The following is an 18,207-nucleotide window of genomic DNA, read 5'->3' on the forward strand; positions in this document are numbered from 1 at the left end:
AAACACCCTGATTCTGGGAAAGATTGAAGGTGGGAGGAGAAGGGGACGACAGAGGATGAGATGGTTGGATGGCATCATCGACTCGATGGACATGAGTTTGAATAAGCTCCAGGAGTTGGTGATGGACAGGGAAGCCTGATGTGCTACAGTCCATGGGGTTGCAAAGAGTTGGACATAACTGAGCAACTGAACTTAACTGAGAGCACGTCTATGAATTTGGTAATTTAGTTGCAGGATACAAATTTAATACACAAAAATCTGTTTCATTTTTATACACTAACCATGAAAGATCAGAAAGAGAAATTAAAGAAACAGTCTTTCATCAGAAAGAATAACATACCTTGAAATAAACCTACCTGAAAAGGCAAAAGACCTCTACCTGAAAGACGCTAATGAAAGAAATTGCAGATGACACAAACAGATGAAAAAATATACCATGTTCTTGGATTAGAAGAAACAATATTGTCAAAATGACTATGCTACTCAAGGCAATCTACAGATTCAGGGCTATCCCTGTCAAATTACCAACGGTATTTTTTGCAGAACTAGGACAAAAAAATTTTAACATTTGTATAGAGACCTAAAAAAACCCTAAATAGTCAAAGCAATCTTGAGAAAGAAAAATGGAGCACTCACTCCAGTCTATCCCACAAAGCTACAGTCATCAAAAGAGTAATGTTACTGGCACAAAAACAGAAATATGAATCAATAGAACAAGATAGAAAGCCCAGATATAAACCCGTGCACCTATGGTCAATTTATCTATGACAAAGTAGGCAAGACTATTCAATGGAGGAAAGACAGTCTGGAAAACTGGACAGCTACACATAAAAGAATGTAGTCTTCAACACCATACACAAAAATAAACTCAAAATAGATTAAACTCCTAAATATCCACCGTGATACTATAAAACTTTTGGAGGAAAACAGGCAGAACACTCTCTGATTTAAGTTGCAGCAATATATTTTTCAAGCTATCTTCTAGAGTAACAGAAATAAAAATAAATGAATGGGACCTAATTAAATTCAAAAGCTTTTGCACAGCAAAGGAAACTATAAACAAAATGAAAAAAATGTTCACAGTATGGGAGAAAGTATTTGCAAGTGATACAACTGACAAAGGATTAATCTCCAAAATCTACAAACAGCTCATGCAGCTCAATATCAAAACAATCAAACAACACAATCAAAAAATGGATGAAAAATCTAAATAGACATTTCTCCAAAGATAGCCACGTGAAAAGATGCTCAGCATCACTAATTGTTAGAGAAATGCAAATCAAAATTACAATAAGATTTCATCTCACACTAGTCAGAATGACCACCATCAAAAGTCTACAAATAATAAATGCTGAAAAGGGTGTGGAGAAGAGGAAACCCTCCTAAACTGCTGATGGGAATGTAAGTTGGTACAACCACTCTGCAGAATAGCTTGGAAGTTCCTTTAAAAATGAAAAATAGAACTACCATATTGTCCAGCAATCCTATTCCTGAGCATGTACCTGGAGAAAACCATGGTTCAAAAGTTTACATGCACCCCAGTGTTCATTGCAGCACTGTTTACAATAGCCAAGACATGGGAACAACCTAAATGTCCAACAACAGATGAATGGATGAAGTAGATGTGGTACATATATACAGTGGATATTACTCAGTCATTAATGATATAATACCATTGGAGAAGGCAATGGCACCCCACTCCAGTACTCTTGCCTGGAAAATCCCATGGATGGAGGAGCCTGGTAGGCTGCAGTCCATGGGGTCGCTAAGAGTCGGACACGACTGAGCGACTCCACTTTCACTTTTCACTTTCATGCACTGGACAAGGAAATGGCAACCCACTCCAGTGTTCTTGCCTGGAGAATCCCAGGGACGGGGGAGCCTGGTGGGCTGCCCTCTCTGGGGTTGCATAGAGTCGGACATGACTGAAGTGACTCCTCAGCAGCAGCAAAATGGATGGACGTGGAGACTATAATACTAAGTGTAGTAAATCTAAGACAAATATCATATGATATTGCTTATATGCAGAATCTTAAAAAAAAAATGACACAAGTGAACTTATTTACAAAACAAAATCAAACTTACAGACATAGAAAATTAACTTATGGTTACCAGAAGGGAAAGCTGGGGGCAGGGGAGGGATAAACTGAGAGTTTAGAACTTATTTATAGACACTACTGTATATAAAATAGATAACCAACAAGGGCTGACCATATAGCACAGGAAACTTGGTTCCATATTCTGCAATAACCTACATGGGGGAAAAATTTGAAAAAGAATAAATCTGTGTATATGTATACTGAATCACTTTGCTGTACATCTGAAACAACACTGTTAATCAACTACACCCCAATATACAATGAAAATTCTTCAAAAATCACTGAGTTGTCCCCCTCACCTGTTTGCAGGTAATAAGCTGCAGCAAACATGTGATGATGCTCTAGCAAAGCCCCTGGGGTCACAGAGCAGGGAGGACACCTGCTAGCAGGAGACATACCACTGTCAATAATTCCGAAACCGGAAAAGCAGAAACGGCAGCTCCCCAGCAATAGAAAGAGCACAGGATTGGCTCGTTTTTAAGAGATGTCAGCACTAGGAGAAATACGGGCAGTTCTTTCAGTTCAAGCCCACTCCAGATATTAGTCTAGCCAGGAACTGGCACAGATCTGCAGTTCCAAGCACAGCTCTGTCTGCAGTGATAAAAGAAGATCACAAGAAGGGGTAGGGGGCAGACAGGCAAAGCCAGGCAGGAAGGAAGGTAGGTAGATTCCTAAATTCACAGCAGTTTTTTTTAAATTAAAATTCAACTAAAAATTGGAACACACTTTGTATCTCTTGAGATTTTAAATAGCAGTGGTGTGAAGAGAGAACCTACAGGTTCCAGGCAGTGAGGAAAGAGGCCTGGTCAAAACAGAGGATTTTATTGAGAAAGTGGAAAATAATCTTGGATAAATATTGTAGATAGTCTTTTTTAAAATTGCTATTGGCTTATCAGAATGAGGGTTTTTTTTTTCCCTTCCTGATTGCTCAATTTTGTTTTATCCAAAGGAGAAACTCTAAACAAAGCAGTTAGTTTGGTTTGGTTTGATCTGGTTGACCATTTCATTTGAGAAGATTAAAAAACAGCAAACAAGAAACCAAGCAGAGAAAATTCATTTTTACCCTCAATAATTACTTTTATATTTCAACTTGAAGAGATTTTTTCATGCTTTGGAAGTTTTTGAGAATCCTAATCTTTTATTTCATTTTGTAATTTATTTAAATTTTATGATGTATTGGACATTTCTTTGTTGAGAAAGTTCTGCTTTCCTATAACTAAAGGGAATGGGTTTTTCTTGGATCACCAAAGAAATGCATTTTTGGTCTGCATTGAAACCACATTTTATCTTCAAAACAAAGCTTTATCTCCCGGGTTCCTCCTAACCATATGCTGTGGTCCCATTCTGACCAGGTCATTTGAGATGTAGAAATGAAAACTCAGAGCTACTCCCTAGGGTGGCTTCTAGGTTCCTGGGCTTCAGCTCAATTCCAATGCCCATCTTGCATTTTCTTACAGATCTTGATGAGTGTGCAACTAAGCAGCACAACTGCCAATTCCTGTGTGTTAACACCATTGGCAGCTTCACATGTAAATGTCCTCCTGGATTTACCCAACACCATACTGCCTGCATTGGTAAGTGGGAGAGGGAAAGTCCTATGTAGTTATTCCTTGAAGGGTTTGTTTTCAAGGGCTTCTGCTGTTGGAATAAGAAGATAAAACTCAATAAAATATGTGAATACATGTATGTGTGTCTGTGTGTACATGCATGCATGTTGTGAAAAGCTATTGGTCTTTTCTGAGCAAATTACCCTTCTTTCTTCCTTTTAAACAACACAAAGAGAGCTTCGGGGAGGTCCCACCCTCTCCTTTCTCCCTCTGCTTCTTACAGATAACAATGAATGCACCTCTGACATCAACCTGTGTGGGTCAAAGGGCATTTGCCAGAACACTCCTGGAAGCTTCACTTGTGAATGCCAGCGGGGCTTCTCACTTGATCCGAGCGGTGCAAGCTGTGAAGGTAGGTAGAGCCCTCAGCTTGGTCCAGCTAGTTGGTCCTCATAAGGTGGCCTATAAACACCTGCATCATCATCCTCTATGAGACATGAGAACTGAGCATAGGGGAGACAGCCAGCTGAAGATGGAAATGTTTTCTCTGGTTTGTACAAGTCCCATATCTTAGAGATCCATCTTTTGTTTCATGCTTGACCATGTCCTTAACACACGCTTTTCCTGAATGTTACAAGACTTTCTGCTCAGTTGTTAATTTAGTCTAATTGGAAATGACCCAATCAAGAAAAACAGCTAGATTCCTGAATTTGATCACTTAATTTTCTAGTCACTGGATCCAGAATCTTGAAAGGATTCCCTCAATGTAGATTAAGTATATAAGGAATAACTCTTCTGCCAACACATGATTAAACATTTTACTCTTATTTTTTAGGATTTTGTTTTTGTACTGACCTTTTGGTTTCCAATTCTGGCACAAGTAAGGAAATATAGTTTACTCAGCTATCCTACAGTGTATTCTTGTGCCTTTCATTAGTGTCTTCATTATTTTTATTTGTGGATTTTACCAGGGATTTTTTTCCCTTGGACTTATCAAAAGCTCCAGAGTAGATATTCTTGAAATTTTTGGTGGTAGAATATCGGTGATGCTGGGAAAGATTGAAGGCAAAAGAAGGAGGTGGCAGTGGATGAGATGGTTTGATAGCATCACTGACTCAACCAGCATGAATATGAGCAAACTCTGGGAGACCATGAAGGACAGGGAAGCCTGGCATGCTGCAGTCCATGGGACTGCAGAGAATCAGACATAACTTAGCAACTGAACAATTTTTTTATGTGTCAGATGTCTTACTGAAATTGCCTTTCACGTTCATATGCTGATAAGTGTTGCTTCAGAGAATACCTCTGAGGCATGCACTGATATGACTTAAAGGCAACTCTGCCTTCTTTTTCAGATGTGGATGAGTGTGAGGGAAACCATCGCTGCCAGCACGGCTGCCAGAACATCATCGGCGGCTACAGGTGCAGCTGCCCCCAGGGCTATCTCCAGCACTACCAGTGGAACCAGTGTGTTGGCAAGTAGTTTTCCCTTGTTCACAAGATGAACTGCTGTCAGCTCCTGAGTCAGAATACTGCTTTCTTTCTGAAAACTTTAAACTTATCATTGAAGCAACAAATACTCATTTCAAATTGTCTATACCTGGTTGAAACCAGAGGGAAGTCATAGCCTTTGCAAAGTAGCAAACTAAGAAAAAAAAATAATGATAAAGGGTACTTTGAAGGTATCTGAAATGAAATGCTGCCAGAATTCCTTAATTCCTAATATCCCCTTGCTCTTCTGCTTCACTGCTAGTCATCAGCCCACACTGGAGTTCTCTTCAGGCCAACAAAATCCTCCTTCTGACTGAAAACTATCCATCAGCCAAAGGCTACTTAGAACAGCTTTTGGCCAGAAGACACAGAAGTGGTTCACTGAATGCTGTACACCTTTGGGGCAGGGTACAAGTTTTTTCAGGATTGTTAAACTCTTTTGAAAATTAACGACTCTGTCATTAAACTGAGATTGTCACTTTTGGTCCCACAGTGTCATAGGAAAATAACTTCTAATGGACATCAGAGAATCCCAACATTGCAAGTTTAGAAGGACCCCAATCCATATAGCCCATGCAGTTATTTTACTGATGAAGGCTTAGAAGCCAGGAAGGAAAGGCAGACTGTCCTTACCCATTCTTTTGTGGCAGGACCAAAGCTAGAATCCAAAGCTCTTCCTTCACTTCATGTTTCAGGGCTGCTTTTCTAGTGTCACCTCTACTTGTTTCTTCTTTTTTTTAACTCACCTAGTAGCACTGCAAGCTTGGTGCTCTGGTGACCTGTTCTGGCTGCCACTCTCTTGGGAACAGGGCCCTCCTTCTCAAAAACTGGGTGGCTGCTCCATGTTGCAATGCTTGATTTTACTCCAAATGAAGACACATTTGGTATGTGTTCATTTATCAAACATGCGTCTCTCTCATCTGGTTTGATTCTTTACAAAACACAGTTTTGCAGAGGTGAGTAGGACTGGCTAAAATAACCACAGTGCTAGAGCTTACACTGCACAGTTTGCTGATTAGTGGTCTGGTTTTAATAAAAAAAAAAAGCCTTTGTTTATTACCAGCTCAGGGAGGTCTTGGATTTTAATCACCAGTTTCTAACATTGTTCACAAAATTTCCAGCATAAGCTTTGTTGATTCAATACCCAGTATATGAATCTATCTGCCCTTATTACATATCTCCCTTGGATGAAACTGAAGCTATGGGGAAGAGTATAAAAGAGGTGAGATCTACCACTGCTGGGCCTTATCCTCCTCCTCTGCTCAGTTCAGAGATGATAGAGATGGCCAGGTCATGCCCTTGTTGCCTGAAGATTCTTCTTTTGTCCTATGAAGATTGTGTTCTGCCTGGGACCTGAAGAACAAAGAGTCTATTAAGAAGTGGGAAGAGGGGGAGGATCAAGATGGCAGAACAGGAGGGTGTGGAGTTCACCTACCCCTACAAATACATCAAAAATACATCTACGTGTGGAGCAATTCTCACAGAAAACCAACTGGAAACTGGCAGACCTCTTATTCAGCCAAATCTTCGAGAAAGATCTCCATGAAATGAGAAGTCAACCACAGAAAGAAAAAATGGACATGTGGAGACTAAACATATTATTAAGAAACCAGCGGGTCAACAGTGAAATCAAAGAAGAAATCAGAAAATACCTTGAGACAAACAACAATGAAAACACAACGTTACAGAAGCTATAAGATGCAACAAAAGCAGTTTTAAGAGGGAAGTTCACAATAATATAGGCCTTCCTGAAAAAAAAAAAAAAGAAAAACTCAAAATAATTTAATCTGCCACCTAAAAGAATTAGAAAAACAACAAAGAAAGCCCAGAGTCAACAGAAGGAAATAAAGGTCAGAGCAGGAATGAATAGAGATTAAAAAAATAGAAAAGACTGATAAAACCAAGAGCCAGTTTTTTGAAAAGATAAACAAAATTGAGAAAGTGCTCGACAGACACACCAAGAAGGAAAGAGAAAATCCAAATTAATAAAATAATAAATTGAAAGATGAGAAATAACAACTGATACTATAGAAATTTTAAAAATCCTAAGAGAATCATATAATTATAAGAGTTATATGCCAAAAAATTGTGGAGCTCACCTAAAAGTGAGCTTAGGCAACCTAGACAAAGTAGACAAGTTTTAGAAACATAAAGGCTGTCAAAAATGAATCAAGAAGAAACAGATCATTTGAACAGGCCTATCACCAGAAGTGAAAAATTCCCTGCAACTGAAGTCCAGAACTAGATGGCTTCACTGGGGAATTCTACCAGACATTCAAAGAAGAACTTATACCCATCCTTCCCAAACTATTCCAAAAAATTAAAGAGGAGGTAATGCTCCCAGAGTCATTTTATGAAGCTACCATCACCCTGATGCCAAAACCAGACAAGACATTACACAAAAAGAATTACAGGCCAGTATCACTGATGAATATAGTTTCAAAATCCTCAACAAGATATTAACAAACCAAATTCAACAATACATAAAAAGGATCATACACCTTGACCAAGTTGGATTCATTTCCAGGTCTCAAAGATGGTTCACATGAAAAGTCAATACCACATCAACAAAAGGAAAGACAAAAAACACATGATCATCTCAATAGAAGCAGAAAAGCTATTTGATAAAATTCAACATCCATTCATGATTAAAACTCTCACTAAAGTGGTTTTAGAGGGAACATTTCTCAACATAATAAAAGCCATTTACAACAAACCAACAGCCAATATAATGTTAAATGGTGAAAAGCTGAAAGCCTTCCCACTAAAATCTGGAACAAGACAGGATGCCCACTCTCACTGTTTCTATTCAACATTGTACTGGAAGGGAAGAGGTAAAATTGTCACTATGTACAGATGACATGATAATCTCTATAGAGAACCCTAAAGACTGCATGCAAAAACTACTGGAACTATTAAATGAATTCAGAAGGTACAAGGTACAAGATTAACATATAGAAATCTGTTCCATTTTTTTACACTAACAATGAAATATCAGAAAGAGAAGATTTAAAAAAAAAAACCTGTTTAAAATCACATGAAAAGATGAAATAAAATATCTAAGAATAAAGTTTACCAAGAAAGTGAAAGACCTATATGCTGAAAACTATAAAACATTGATAAAGGAAACTGAAGATGATTCAAGGAAATGGAAAGATAGCCCATGCTTTTGGACTGGAAGAATAAATATTGCTAAAATGACCATACTTCCCAAAGCAATCTACAGATTTAATTCAATCCCTATCAAAATACCCATAACATTTTTTTACAGAACTAGAAAAATAATAATTCCAAAATTTATATGGAACCACAGAAGACCCAGAATTTTCAAAGCAATCCCAAGGAAAAAACAAAGCTATAAGCATAACCCTTTCAGAATTCAGACTATGATATAAAGTTGCAGTAATCAAAACAGTGTGGTATTGGCACAAAAACAGATATATACATCAATGGAACAGGTAGAGAGCCCAGAAATAAACCCATGCATCTACAGTCAATTAATCTACACTAAAGGAGGCAAGAATATACAATAGAGAAAAGACAATCTCTTTAGCAAGTAGTATTGGGAAACCTGGACAGCTGCATGTAAATCAGTGAAGTTAGAATACTCCCTCACACTATATACAAAAGTAAACTGTAGTTGTTTTAAAGACCTAAATATAAGAGGTGATACCATAAAACTCATAGAAGAGAACATAGGCAGGACATTCTTGCACATAAATTGTAGCAATATTTTCTTAGATCAGTCTCCCAAGGCAAAAGAAATAAAAGCAAAAATAAACAAATGAGACCAAATCAAACTTAAAAGCTTTTTTATAGCAAAGAAAACCATCAACAATACAAAAGACAGCCTATGGAATGGGAGAAAATATTTGCAAATGATGCAACTGACAAAGGGTTAATATTACAAAATATATAAACAGCTCCTACAATTCAGTACCAAAGAAATAAACCATCTAATGAAAACGTGGGCAGAAGACCTAGATAAGTCTTTTCTCTGACATGGCCAACCAGCACATGAAAAGATGCTCACTATTGCTAATTATTAAATAAATACAAATCAAAACCACAATGAGATATCACCTCACATGGTCAGAATGACCACCATCAAAAAGTCTACTACCTTCAAATAAGTCTGTTATCATCAAAAGATTTACATATGAAGAGGGTGGAGAAAAGGGAACCCTCCTACACTGTTGGTGGGAGTGTAAATTGGTTTAGTCATTATGGAGAGCAGTATGGAGGCTATTTTTAAAAAAACTAAAAAATAAAGCTACCATATGATCCAGCAATCCCACTGCTGGGTGTATATCCTGAAAGGATGAAAACTCTAATTTGAAAAGATATATTCACCTCAATGTTCATAGCAGGATTTTTACAAACAACTCAAGTGCCAACAGATAACTGGTTTAAAAAGATGTGTGCATCTAATGGAATATTAGCCATAAAAACAAATGAAATACTGCCATTTGCAGCAAGAAGGATGGACCTATGTAGGTGAGTCTCTTTGCTGTACACTTGAAACTAACACAATATTATAAATCAACTAAATTTTAGTTTAAAAAAACGTAGGAAGAGGTTTGGGGGTTTTGATGCCCAGAAGATACCAATTCAAACTGTTCTCATAATTCTTGGGAATTATAGTTAACCAGAATGAGCATTGCCTTGAACCAGAATGACCTCCTCAGAGCCTTGCAGAGCAAATCTCTTGGACCAGCCCTCTCTGGATCCTTGCTTCTAAGCAGCCAGAAGCTCACTTTTAGAAGATGGATAGGTTTAGGGTATGGCGCCACTGATATCACTGCTTTCTAGAAAATATCAAACTTGGAGCTGACCCATTTTGACCTAGAGAAAATTAGTAAAGGAAAGCCCATTCTACATTTTGGAATTCTCTCTTAACACCACAGCTAAGACACACTGGGCAAGCCTGATGCTGGAACCTCTGAGTTTAGAGGACAGTGGGGGGAGGTTTCCATCTGATTTTTAAGGAGTGTCTTTCAGAGATTATAATGCTATTTCATTCAAATTAGAATCATCTCTTTTTATAAAAAGAGCAAAACTCTTACCAATTTAAGTAACAACTGAAAGAATAAAACAAAGATTTTGTAGTGTAGAAAAATTCCTTGTGGAGCCATTTGCTCCTGGGTACACACAGGATGAAGAAGGTCAGGAAAAGTGCAAAACAAGTTAAACAAATCATGGTATTTGTATATTGATAGAAAGGGTGAGTGCACAAACAGATTGTTTTCAAACTTCAAACATTGAACATTTGCCAATTTCTTATCTTAATCCATGGTCCACTCCACCCCACCTCTCCAACCCAGAAAAGCAAGTTTAATTTAAGCTTATTAGATTTTCAAAGAGGAAAAAAAAAGTAAAATAAAGTAGAAAAGAATTTGAAAAGGGGATAGGGAGAGTTCTTGACCAAAATAGATACTCCAAATTAAAAAATAGATACTCCAAGTTAGAAAGAACCTTGACAGTGATCTCATCTGATCTGTTTCCTAACATGTCAATCCCTCTCCAACCAGGAAAGGTACTCATCTTCCTTTTCATAAAGAATGAACCTTTTCTTCCTCTGACTCCTAACCATTGGTCCTGTTTCTGTCCCTTGGAACAAAAGAGAGTAAATCTTAAGCTCTATATTAACAGGTCTTTCCCACACATACCTGTACCTTAGAGGATTTATCAGTCAGAGTCCCAGCAAGTAACAGATGGCTAAGCCCAATCAAAAAGCATAGGATACGGAAGAAGAGCCTGTTGATATTCCATTCTGATCGGCCTTGTAGAGCTGAGCACAGCTGAGAGGTCTGAAGGTGGGTATGCAGGGCACAGAGAAGACATCCAGCCCAGAGATACTTCTTTCACCAAAGGAACCACCCTTGGTTCTTCGTTCATCTTTTGATGCCCATGGTCTCCATTGGTTTCTATCACATAGCTCATTCTCTAATTTAAAACAAGGGGAGGAGAACACAGATGATGGCATATTAAATCATTTTGTTTTAGGAACCCTGGAACCTAAGTGACCTTGGTTGGGTACTTGAGTCCTTTGATAGAAAGGGTATCAAACAGATGCATAGTTAGGCACTGTGCCATAACAGGCATCTCAACCAATGGCTTTCTTACTGTATATCTACTCCTTCTCTCTGTAACCACATACAGATAAGCAGGGGGAGTTTGAGGAAGGAAGGGAGATGAAGAGAAGGAAGAGAAAAAGAAAGAGTGGAAGGCAATATGAAGTGTGGATATATATATATGCAAGTACCTCACTCTTACCATTTTACCCACTTGTTTTCCTAATTTTAAAAAAAAGTGTTTTTTTTTCTTTAAGAAACAATTTTTTCTTGAAAAATGAAACTATCTTAGCAAATAAGGAAAAACTAAAAGAGAAAGGAACAATGTAAATGAGGGCAAATCTCTTGAGAGATACTTTGATATAAAGGAAAGCATGAGACTTCTAGTCAGACAGACCTGGATGTGCATATCTGCCCTGCTGCTGGGAGATCTTGGAGGGGCTTTCTGAGTCTCACTTTCTTCATCTGGGGAATAAGGATTTTAATACTTACCTCCATGATTGTGAAGCACATTAAGCAAATGAAGTACCTAGTTAAAAGACAATTTCTCCTTGGAAGAAAAGCTATGACAAACCTAGATAGCATATTAAGAAACAGAGACATCACTTTGCCAACAAAGGTCCACATAGTCAAAGCTATGGTTTTCCCAGTAGTCATGTACACGATGTGAGAGTTGGACCATAAAGAAGGCTGAGCTCTGAAGAATTGATGCTTTCGAACCATGGTGCTGGACTCTTGGGAGTCCCTTAGACTGCACGGAGATCAAGCCAGTCCATCCTAAAGGAAATCAACCCTAAATATTCATTGGAAGGTCTGAGGTTGAAGCTGAAGCTCCAATATTTTGGCTACCTGATGCAAAGAGCCGACTTACTGGAAAAGACTCTGACTCTGGGAAAGATTGAAGGCAGGAGGAGAAGAGGGTGACAGATAATGAGATGGTTGAATGGCATCACTGACTCAATGGACATAAGAGTGAGCAAACTACAGGAGATAGTGAAGGATAGGGAACCCTGGCATGCTGCACTTCATGGGGTCACAAAGAGTTGGACACGGCTTAGTGACTGGACAACAACCTAGTATCCTGTCACACAGTAGGCATCCATTAAGTGTTAAGTGTTACTAAATTGCCTTCCTCCTCTTTTCCATTGGAAGCAGATATTTGCTAAGTGAGGAGAAGGTCAATCTACATGCATTCAAGTGGACATAAGCCTGAAAATGGGCTATAGCAGTTAAGAAATGTCTTACCAGCAAACTTCTGTGCTGCCCTACAAAGGCAGATCTATAAAAATATACTGGAAGTTTAAAAAAAGTATAAATCAGAGATAATAAGAAATTTGAGGGGTTTTTCCCTTTGAATTAATTTGTGAAAGTTAGAGTTCTTTTTCCTATGTATTACCATCAGACTTGGCTGGTCCCTGTGGGTAGCCCGTTCCACAGCATCTGTGTCTTGTGTGGGTTTTCCCCAGTTAGTGTCCATGAAGTCTGCACTGAATCTCTTCCAACTGTACTTAGCTTTAGACACAGCCCAGATGCTCTGGGCAGGAGGATGGTTTAGATAAGGAGGTCCATTCAGAGATGGGAGCAGACATACCAGAAGGCACCATTCATCCCCTCAGCAAGCACCTGGGGGCTTTTATAGACTTTTGAAAAGGAAGTCCAGGTGGGCAGGCCACTTCCTGCAGGATGTCAGCCCTTGCCAGCCCTATTCATGCTGAAAAAGGAGGAGTAGGAAAGCAGCCTCCAGGAATATGGCTCATCTTCGCTGTAGAGATAGTCATCCCGTTGCTGGGTATTTCTGAAGCAAAGGTACAGAGAACAGCTCCCTGCCCTCCCACCCTGACCCCTGAACCTTGGCTGTGAACCACCCTGCATTCTTCACCTGATGCTCCTGTAGAGCAGAACACACTACCATTGGCTTCAGATGAGGACTGGAGTCTGCTGGTCCTCAGAATGCCATCCTCCAACACACTGCCTGGTGCACTTGACCTCGGAGACCACGTCTGCTCACCATATGGTGAGAGGCCACATCTGTCTCCACATCTTTCTCTCTTGTTCCCTTTCCCACCTCAGTCACTTCCACCTGCCTTCCCTTCCCAAGAGCCAAGGTGAGGGCCCGCTGGCCAGCACAGGGTCAGAGTGGCCTGACCAAGCCTCCTCCATAGAAACCTCTGCCCAATATCACATAAGTGGTGTCTTCTGGTTTTCATTGCAGATGAAAATGAGTGCCTCAGTGCTCACATCTGTGGAGGAGCCTCCTGTCACAACACCCTGGGGAGCTACAAGTGCATGTGTCCTGCCGGCTTCCAATACGAACAGTTCAGTGGAGGTTGCCAAGACATCAACGAATGTGGCTCTGCTCAGGCCCCCTGCAGTTATGGCTGTTCCAATACTGAGGGCGGCTACCTGTGTGCCTGTCCACCTGGCTACTTCCGAATAGGCCAAGGGTAAGCAATGCTGGTCGTGGTTGGAGGCTTTCTCATTCATAGTATAATTAAGTATATTGAACTCAAAATGACCTGTCCTAGTAGCATTGAACCATGCTCTTAATAATCCTTGAGTTAATTCCAGTTAGCTCTGCAAAGGTTTTAGGTTATTTTATTTGAAGGGGGACATCTAGATTTCTGGAAATTCATAGACCATCATACAAAATAATGAAATGATATTGTAAATACCTCAAGATATGGCTTATCTATCTCCTTCTCTTGATCCTCTCTTCTTGTTGGCAAGTCGTTTCTCAGGAAATACAGGGACTGTGATCCATGACAGAGCTGGACTCAGACTGCATATTGCTGATGCAACCTTCTCCTGGGACAAGCAGGATTCTGTCTTGACTTAAAATGCCTTCATGTAGCTCCTGTTAGGATAAATCATAAAGATATCTTTTGGGGAGTCCTTTAGAGTTTCAAAGTATATTTTACATTTTAGACTTAAATTTACATTAAAAGTTGCAAAAGAACTTTAAATATAAGAGTTAAAATAATTATTATATTTTCCAGGTAGCATACCACATTGTATTGCGAGAGTTGGGGCAGGGGAGATATATTTTTATTCTATTTAGTAATATAAATTTACTGTTACATTTTCAAAGTTTAGGTCTTCTTCCCAGCTGAATTAGTCTGGATTTGACTGTCTTAGTTTTGGCTATCCTGTGAAGGAGCTCACATTTTAACTTTTTAATTAGGAACACAGAGACATTAAATACACACACACACATATACCAATGCACACACTTATATATACTCCTCCCAACACAAAGTCACATAGTCCACAACACACACATACATGTATATATCAAATTGTTAATTTTGTGGTCTTTGGTTTCTTGACATAGAAACGTCAAGTGATTCATTTTGGGGTGTGTAGAAGGTAAAGGAATGTTTCATGGGAAGCACACAGAATGCCAGCAATAGGACTCAAATTCCCAGATGTTTGTGTCTGGCTCTCAGTAGACTCATTCTTTATAAATTTAATGCCAGAATCATTTTCCCAGCAAAAATTGTGACACTCCAAACTGGCTTGTGGCCAGTGGGACTTTATAGTCACACTTCTTGTAAGTGGTGTTCCAGGCATATAAAAATTCTGGGAGTTCTGAGAAAGGAACCAAAGCCTGTGAATTTGGGGTTTTCTTCCAACAATTTCATAATTATGTGAATGCACACACACAAAGAATGAGCACTTATCATTTCATCCATATTATTTCTACACATTTCATGGTACAAAATTAAAGGATGAGGGAAGGAAATGTGTTGTGCTCAGCAGGATTCCCTTACCCTCTGAGCCACCAGGGAAGCCTTCAGAAAATACTAGAAACCTGTAAATTGTTGCAAAATACAAAAAAAAAAAAAAAATATATATATATATATATATATATATGTTAATGGCATTGTATTTTGAATCTTAAGGGCATAAAGGAAAATGAGTTATACAAAACAGATCAACTAATATGAGAGAAATGAATAGTATTTAGTCTACATTATGACCTATTAATAGACCCATTAATAGAAATTCACCCATTTATAACAGTTTGGGCTCCTCTGTGAATCACTAGAGTGGACAACCCTATCCTAATATAAAGATTCTTTTAAGATCACTCAGATATTTCAAAACATTTTGAAAGAGGAGCCTGATAAATACATTCCAAGTGACCTATGAAATAGTAAGCAGAATAACAAAACAAGGTACTTGTGAGACATGCAAGCCTCCTTCCATAACTTGGCTTTAAAAACTGAAAGGCAAAGAAAAACAGCTGAACTAGTTCTCTCTTGGGCATGGGTTTGTTTATCCAGCCTCACATGAGTCAGAGCCAGTGGACCTAGTGGTTTTGAATGACTTGAAACAATTTCCCACAGTTGGGCAAGCTCTGATACATGTATTTAATACACTGCATATCTTCACAATATATTTCCAAATCAACCTAAGTTATTACCTAGAGCTTTCTTTCTATCTTCAGGAGCCAAAGTGAGAGGTCTGATAATAGGAGAGATTGCTCAGAAGCTGGGGTGGTGAAAGGCGGTGCTGGCGGGACTGGAGGTGGCTGTAATGGTATCAGTGAAACAGGAAGAGGGCAGGGAACGGAACACTGACGTCACATACCTTTTTCACTCCTGTGGAGCCTATTTTATAAGAAGAAGGCAATTTTTATTCAGCTCCCCAAGTCACATGATCTCCCCCTCCTCTTCCGCTGTTCTCTTGTTTCCACTCCTTGTCTCCTCTCCGCCAGTTCGGCAAAACACCTGCCACATTACGTTTGGGAAATAAAGGGGCAAGTAAATATGCAAAATAGGGCCTTCAGAGACAGTAAAAAGAAATCAATCAACTCAGGGAACTGAGAATTTAAGACCAAACACAGAGGGCTTCAGTGTGGTTCTCAGCACCAGCCCATCATCCAGTGGACACGTAATCAAGGGCTGAATGTCACCAGGCAGGATCCGGGCTTCACCAGAACTCTTGCTCCTCCTCCATCTCCCAATTCTAATGAAAAATATCTCTGCGCCCCTTCCACCACAGGCACTGTGTTTCTGGAATGGGCATGGGCCGGGGAAACCCAGAGCCACCTGCCAGCAGTGAAATGGATGACAACTCACTCTCCCCAGAGGCTTGTTATGAGTGTAAGATCAACGGCTACCCCAAACGCGGCAGGAAGCGGAGGAGCACAAATGAAACAGATGCCTCCAACATTGAGGTGGGTGAGAAGGTGGCTTCTCCTGGTGCCTCCTACTGCAGGAAGGCCCTCCAGATTCCTGTGCTTTCCTCCAAGGATGCTCCACAGTATGAAAACGCTCCCTAGGGAGAAAATCCAGACATTCCCTGAGCTCTAGGCTGCATTTTACAAGTCTGTGGGGCTCTCTGGAGTTTCTTGCTGCTTTTAGGGAGTGGCCATTCAAAGGTATTCACATACTTGCTCATTTCCTCTGTCTCGCCAAAAAGAAAGTTAAACACCCGCCCAATGTCTGATGAAAGGACAAAGTCTGAGATCCAGGAGAGCAAGTAGGCAGAGTAGTGAAGTGACATAGTGCTCCGTACACAAGGATGCCAAGTTCTGAAAGCTAGAGGCTTCTCTACCGAAAGAGCCATGTGGAGTGTGAGGGAACTTGGATTCTAGACAAAAACAACATGGAGCTCAAGCAGCCTGGTTTTCTTTGCCCACGGCTGCTGCAGCCTTTCAGTCAACTCAGAAATGCAGATACTCAGACCTCTGGCTGCGGGCCTGGAGAACCAGCACATGTGGTCCCAGAGAGGCAAGCAAGAAGCCAGGTGAAAAGCATTGAATATTAGCAGATCATCAGAGCCAGGAAGTAGGTTCATAGGTGTGTCCTTTGGTGAGATGGTTTTGCGTCGGTGAACAAAATGGAAATAAACTGGTTCTTTCTTAGCATCAGTGCTGCAACCCATCTGTTGTGGTTTGGGAAATGAGATAAGTCTTTGGAAAGAAAATAATATATGAAAACAGTCATTCTCAAACTTGAGTATGCATCTGAATCATCTGGAAGACCTGTTGAAATGGATTTCTGGGAAACATCCCCAGGGTTTTGGATTCAGTAGGTCTCGGGTGGCACCAAGAACTTCCATCTCTAACAGATGCCCAGATGATGCTGATGCTGTTGGCTGGGGGACACTTTGAGACCCACTGCAATAGAAGACCAAATACAAGTGATTTCCACTTCCTTCTTGACATGTTTAGTATGATAAATATGTGCTAATGTAACAGTTGTGGCTTAAACAGTATTTTATGAATATTCATTTTCAATAGAGTATATGCAACATGAGAAGAAAGTTGTATCTGAGTGAGACTTGAGTCAGTTTTTCTTTAGTAAGTGGCATATTTACCTTTTATATTCACAAAAAGAGACTCCTCTTGGAGAGCACACACAAGGTTTCTTGTGCACTAGGATCTAGGGTAAAGCAGTGACTCCATAGGCGGCTGGAGCAGACCTAACTGCAGTGCTTAGAGAATCTCCTGGGGGGTGGTGGGTTGAATTTGGCTCACTGTGGGGGCAAAGACACTGGTGACAGGTGCCCCAGGAAATACCCATTGGCATGAGCTCTCTTGGAGTCATCATATTTGCACTGAGATGTGTCGCCAACCAAAAGTCTACAGGCTTCAATGCTGGGATGCCTCAGGCCAAACAACCAACAAAGTTGGAACACAGCCCCATTCATAAGCAGACAAGCTACCTGAGACTAGAGCCACCTATTAAATACACCCTTTGAGATGACCTTGTCCTCCACAGGGAGAAGACGTAGGTTGACCTGCCAGGAGGCAGGGACCCAGACCCTCCAAACAGGGGGCCTGCACAAGTCACTGGACCAACTTCACCCACCGGGGGTAGACACCAGAACCTTACCTGCCTCCTAAGAAATCTGTTTGCAGGTCAAGAAGTAACAGTTAGAACTAGACATGGAACAACAGACTGGTTACAAATTGGGAAAGGAGTATGTCAAGGCTGTATACTGTCACCCTGCTTATTTAACTTATATGCAGAGTACATCATGCGA

General features: G+C 40.0%; 1 protein-coding gene across 1 annotated transcript in view; it reads left to right on the forward strand.

Annotated features, from left to right (window-relative positions):
• Window positions 1-16,498, forward strand: part of FBN1 (fibrillin 1) — a 257,123-nt gene extending 240,625 nt beyond the window's left edge. The window contains exons 61-65 of the mRNA XM_043473020.1: window positions 3,557-3,673; window positions 3,930-4,058; window positions 5,002-5,121; window positions 13,424-13,655; window positions 16,219-16,498. Of these exons, the coding sequence (XP_043328955.1) occupies window positions 3,557-3,673; window positions 3,930-4,058; window positions 5,002-5,121; window positions 13,424-13,655; window positions 16,219-16,498 (878 nt within the window). The remainder of the gene's footprint in view (window positions 1-3,556; window positions 3,674-3,929; window positions 4,059-5,001; window positions 5,122-13,423; window positions 13,656-16,218) is intronic.
• Window positions 16,499-18,207: the final 1,709 nt, after the last annotated feature.

Source organism: Cervus canadensis, chromosome 6, assembly GCF_019320065.1.
Source record: "Cervus canadensis isolate Bull #8, Minnesota chromosome 6, ASM1932006v1, whole genome shotgun sequence".
Taxonomy (NCBI): Eukaryota; Metazoa; Chordata; class Mammalia; order Artiodactyla; family Cervidae; genus Cervus; species Cervus canadensis.